Genomic DNA, 5,302 nt, shown 5'->3' with positions numbered 1-5,302 from the left:
GGGGGGGGGGGGGGGTTCGATGTATACATTTTCCTCGTATCGATATAAGATATACACGAGTACGAAGAATTTCTAATATACCGACAGAACGACATTTATGATGGTAAATCGATACGTCAGCATGATCGGTAAAGAAACAATTTTGTCGATAAAGTAGAAACCTTATTATATATGTTGATGAAACTACTGTCGGTAATATAGATATTTTTAAAGTGACCGTTTTATGATATAAAGAGAGAATTGCAAAAGAGATTTGAAAATCTGTAAAATTACGAGCAAATTTGTGCATCTTACCTTTCGTTGTTTCAGGCTGAATACTTTCCGTTTTAATTTCCGCCCTCGTTGCGTACGGGATAGAGGTTGGAGATGCTTGCGACGAAGGAGCTGCTAATTTCTCTATCGGGAACGAAATCGATAATAAACGATCGATAATTCTTTTCTCGAAATATATTTCAAATTTTGTTCATTTACCTGCTAACAAAGGATTTGCGGCTGCGATATTGTACCTCTGCCGTCTACAGGAAGGGGTTACGGAAGTTGTCGTGGACGTTGGTTGACTGGCTTCAGCCAAATCAGCTTGCAATTCTCGAAGGAATGTGTCTAACGTGTCAAAGGGTTCTTCTCCTGTGACACCAGCCATTCCTTCGCCCTCTTCTGCCGGCATATTTGGAGCAGCCGGTGTTCCTACAAGGGCATTTAATTCCATGGGGGAAAATTCTACTGACTGCCCTGTACTGCTTTCCTGATAAAACGATAAAGCCTATTTATAATCTTAGAATTTTTTAAATTTAATTATTAAAAATCATCACGGCGAACCAACCTGGAGACATTGCGTTAAATCGACCATTTTGCCGTCATTGTCAGGGCACCAAAGAAGCTCGTCGTCTATGAAGGGCATGTTTGACTCCTCCTTGGGCACGAGGGTGGAGGTCAGCGTAAGGGTTTGCGATACGGGGACCGGCATCGGGACCCGTACCCTGCGGCGGGGCCTCTCTAGCCACCCCCGCGCTTTCTAACATCCAAAACCACCTTTGAAACGTCCCCACTTTTCGCCTCCTTCTTTTTCTGCTCCTCAGATTTCTTTCTTTCAATTTACGCGCTACTTCGATTCCCCTAAAACAAACATATTTCATTTAATTTTCACTGAACAACTCTTAAAATTACATTTAAAAATTACTTTCTGTCGTTACACGAAACAAACATGTTCTTGCGAGTTAATTTTGTAACTGTTCCGTTAGAGATCGCAACTATCGATATTCAGCTCGATATACTCGTCGATAAAGGATGGATCGATAAATTTCATCATGGCGGACCATCGAAACAATTGAACCTATCATTCGATTCGTCGATGCGAAGCAACCGTCGATTCTAATAATTAGAAGTTGATTCGTGTAGTAGCATATAACAGTGTAAGCAAGTAACGTTGGCATTTCCATGAAAGTGAAAACATCGAGTGAAAACTTTCTTTCTGGCTTGTAAGTTGTTTCACTTCCTGTGCGCGTAACCTCACTCTCTTGCTGCCGATGCATTTCTATGCAGCTTCTACACGCCGCTGTCTTTACGTAATCCTCAGCCGCGAAAGAAAGTTTCTATCGTTGCGAGGAGGTTAACATCCTCTACCTATTCAAATATCGCTCGCTGTTCGATGTAATCGGAAGCAACGCTCTACGTCGAAAATGAAGCGATCAAATATCTATATACCCGCATAGAAAGAGAACTCTCTAATGAAACTTTATTAGTTCCTTTCTTTATATAATCAATAGAAATTTTTCAAAGCGAAAATGTTACTATGAACACCTGTTTTCTTTTCAAGCTGATATACATAAATACGGTATGGATGACATTATTTTCGAAAGAAAGTATTCATCGAGACAATAAATTTCAAATCGCCCGCTCAAAATCAAGTCGGACAGTTTTGACATGGCAGACGACGAAAGCAGTTCGACGTCCGACGAGAGTTTGGACGTAAAAAGTGTCAAATTTGATCCGCTGAAAGCGCTTTATTCCACAAAAATAAAGCTTTCAAGCACGAAAGCACCAATTTACGACAATGTTTCGAAATTCGAAGCCGTAATGTCGGGTTTATCAAAACAATCGAAAGTGTGTATCGCGTTCGTGCGTGCCGATACAGTCGGCTGATGTCTTCTGTTTTCGTTTTCTTTAATTATTTCAGAAAAATGATCGGACTACCGATGCGAAGCAAGGAGAATGTTCGAGGCAACGATTTTTATCCCATCAAGGTAAGATTGTCGTTATATTCTCAACCAGTCACGTGGTGATTATCTCGTTTATTGTCGTCTGGAGTAGTGAGGTTATATCATTTTGTCGACCCAATCTTTGAATGTTTCACGAGAGATGGCGACCCTGTGAAACTTTCGCATCGTTGAGAGGTCGCAGTTTCATTCATGATAACTCGCACGTGGTATCAAATTTCAATATGCTTACGGTTAACAAACACGAACGATGTACGTACGCGGAAATGGAAAAGGGAAGTCGCGTAAGAGTCTATGAGTTTAGACATCTCTTTTATATCCGAAGAAACGTACTTCGTGTTTCGTGCAATTTTTCGTCGGCCATATAACCTCTCCCACTTTCCGAAACATCTAATCGATTTATACAAATATAACGCTTATAAAGCATTATACATGTTTATTACGGCTTTACCGTACCTTTGCCGCAAAAAATGAGAAATTTCGCACGTTTCATTTTGTGCATCGGATCAACTTCTCAGAAATAATACGCGTTATGCGTTCGAACGAATCGTCCACTGTAAGATAATTCGCCCCATATTCGCGAGATTCTTTCGAATGAATCATTCAGACATATTTTTTTTTTCTTCTTTCCCTTTTCTAAATCGCACTAATGGGACGCGAACAAACGATGCCGACTGTGCACTCTATATATCCCAGATATTGGCACACTTTATTTACGATGCAACGAATACCACGAAGGTCGTCGGTATGTCTTCGCGAGCCGCGCGCGCATAGTCGTGTGGAATTTGACCTCCGCGAAAGTGCGTCAACTGGTAGAAGCCCCCTCGATCTCATTGTTTCCTTCTTCGCTACTGTCCTTTTATCGCGTGCCTCTGTACCAGCATATCATACCTAATGTCGCGAAGCATTCGCCGAGACCTTCCCTCGGCTACGTATTGTGCAAACGTTAACGTGGAATCCACGACAGAAGGTCTGCCGAATTGTTTCGCAAGTGCGGAAGTCTTCGATCGGCGCGTGTATAGGGTTATCGGGTGCGCCATTTTTTCCTCTTTCTTTTCTAGCGTCACGAAAGGGGCTGTCTAAGAAATTATCTTTACTACTATCATTACTATTAATAGTATTATTATAATTTTATAAAACGTTACAGATAACATACTCCATCCAATAATTTTGCATAATTTACATCGCGTAATATCCAAAGATATCCCAAACATTATTAAACAGCTCTTGTACAAATTTTTTTATTATCATAACGAGAAAATCGTTGAATTATAACTTCCGATTCGCGATCTTTTTAAAAATAAAAATCGAAATAAAACTCGAATAGAACCCCTCGATACATAGGGTATTACATCAGACGTGTACCAGGTTTCTCGCGTGGCGTTCTATGTTTCCCGAGTCGAAACTTGACCGAAGGCCCGCGTCGCTTCTTAACCGTGATTCTGACACGGTGCCAAGCGAGGTCGGCTTAGATTTTCAGTGAAAGTGGCGCGGTTACCGAGCGGGTTCGCCAACGAAATTTCGGCACCGGTACGACGCTTCGCCACCATCCTCCTCTCATGGCCGCCGCGCGACACAGGGTGGCGGAAGCAAGGGGAGGCGGGGCATGTGCTGCACAGAAAGCACAAGGGAAAAGGGGAAGAAGGACAGAGGGGTTGGTGGAGAAGTTAAGTAGACAGAGAGAGAGAGAAAAAGAGAGAGATAGGCGCGTTCCCTTCATGTCCCAGCGGGTAGCCCGGGGGGGTATGTATCTATTGGCCGGCAGCCAATTACACGAGGCAGCCGATAAATCACGGATCCCTGACCCAGTGCAGTTTTATATTTACAGGCGACGTTGGTGCGCGCAGGGGGAGGGGGAGGAGGAGGCACGGGCGCGCGCCTCTGCCGTTGCTGCCACTCGCCGCGGCATTCACCGTCTTTCTCTTTCGTTCTTTCTCCGCTCGTCCTCATCTCTCCGCCCGGTGAGCGCTCCGTGGCGATACAGTAGTGGTGGTGTAGGGCTTTGCTTCTCTCTTTCCGTCGTGCGTCGATGCTCTCTCGCGCGAGCGACATAGTGTGGTAAGCCACGGCAGGGAGATAGGTAGAGAGAAAGAGAAAGAACGAGAGGGAGAAGGCTTCCTGCACAAGGGGAAAGAGGGGGGAGGCCGGCCGTTCGATTGTATGAGTGAGTGGGGTGGGGTGTAACAGCGTATACGTACGTAATGCAGCACTTGTTGCGCCCGGGCGTCGACCTCGGACCCAACCCGAGGCTCCGCGCCGGATTGACCGTCTTCTAGACCGAAAATTTTGCACGGTACACCGATGATCGCGCGGTAACCTCGGCGGAGGTCCTTCGACTTCCGGCCGGCACACGTCCCAAATCGAATCTCTTGGCGGATCTCTCGTCTCTCCGGCCTCGTACGAGGGAAACGGGCAAAGTCAGGGACAACGATTCTTCGTCGATCTCCCATCTCATCGGCGAGTATTTCCGTTTCGGAGGGAAGAGGCGGAAGGGGGTGTTCGAGGATGTTTTTTTAACGCGAAAAAGCGGGGCATCGTTGAAAATCTCGGTACGATATCGAGGAGGATCGCGAGCGCAGCGAGAGTCGCAGCAGCACTTGTTGCGTCCGGACGTCGACCTCGACTCAACTCGAGGCTCCTCAGCTTCGGTGGCCTCCGAACACGTTCGGCCGGAACTGTGATTTTCATGATTGCGCTTACGTAGAATGTAATCGAACGTTATTATCGTCGCTCTTAATTCGCTCCGGGCTTTCTCCGAATAACGCTCGATATACATACATATATAATACGTTCTCGCGCGTAATACCGCAATTCGTCAATTTTCCATCCGAATAGATCCGAATAGGGCATTTACACGTTCTCCTCAGAGAGTCATCACCTATCCCTTCCTCGACACGCGAAAACGAGAGAAAGCTCAGGGGAATCGAGACTCGAACGGAGGCGACTGCGAACGATTTTTACCACGACCTAGGCCAACGTGAGTCATTCGTCGTTCCTCGACTACCATCGTAACGGCTCGTTTTAAAACGTTACTGGATCCGATGATCTTTCCACGTCACCATTCTCTAAATTATCCTTGCATTCCGCCC

General features: G+C 45.5%; 2 protein-coding genes across 10 annotated transcripts in view; one reads left to right on the top strand and one right to left on the bottom strand.

Annotated features, from left to right (window-relative positions):
- Positions 1-5,302, bottom strand: part of LOC102677853 (ecdysone-induced protein 74EF) — a 172,364-nt gene that overhangs the window by 123,047 nt on the left and 44,015 nt on the right. For 4 of the 8 annotated variants that reach the window (XM_006618707.2, XM_031511952.1, XM_006618709.2 and 1 more), the window contains 3 exons: positions 821-1,113; positions 472-760; positions 295-396 (listed from right to left, as the gene is read on the bottom strand). In XM_006618707.2, coding sequence (XP_006618770.1) covers positions 295-396; positions 472-760; positions 821-964 — 535 coding nt within the window. In that variant the 5' untranslated portion in view covers positions 965-1,113. Of the gene's footprint in view, positions 1-294; positions 397-471; positions 761-820; positions 1,114-1,177; positions 1,200-5,302 lie in introns of those variants that run through there. The other 4 variants (XM_031511953.1, XM_006618711.2, XM_006618713.2 and 1 more) reach the window with 2 other exon arrangements.
- The window catches only part of LOC102678589 (U7 snRNA-associated Sm-like protein LSm11), a 20,312-nt gene continuing 16,318 nt past the window's right edge, over positions 1,309-5,302 (top strand). The window contains exons 1-3 of one of the 2 annotated variants that reach the window (XM_006618716.2): positions 1,309-1,409; positions 1,814-2,100; positions 2,174-2,240. In XM_006618716.2, coding sequence (XP_006618779.1) covers positions 1,921-2,100; positions 2,174-2,240 — 247 coding nt within the window. In that variant the 5' untranslated portion in view covers positions 1,309-1,409; positions 1,814-1,920. Of the gene's footprint in view, positions 1,476-1,813; positions 2,101-2,173; positions 2,241-5,302 lie in introns of both variants that reach the window. The other variant, XM_006618715.2, reaches the window with a different exon arrangement.

Source organism: Apis dorsata, unplaced genomic scaffold (assembly GCF_000469605.1).
Source record: "Apis dorsata unplaced genomic scaffold, Apis dorsata 1.3 scaffold_370, whole genome shotgun sequence".
Taxonomy (NCBI): domain Eukaryota; kingdom Metazoa; phylum Arthropoda; class Insecta; order Hymenoptera; family Apidae; genus Apis; species Apis dorsata.
This window is presented reverse-complemented; position numbering and strand designations above follow the sequence as displayed.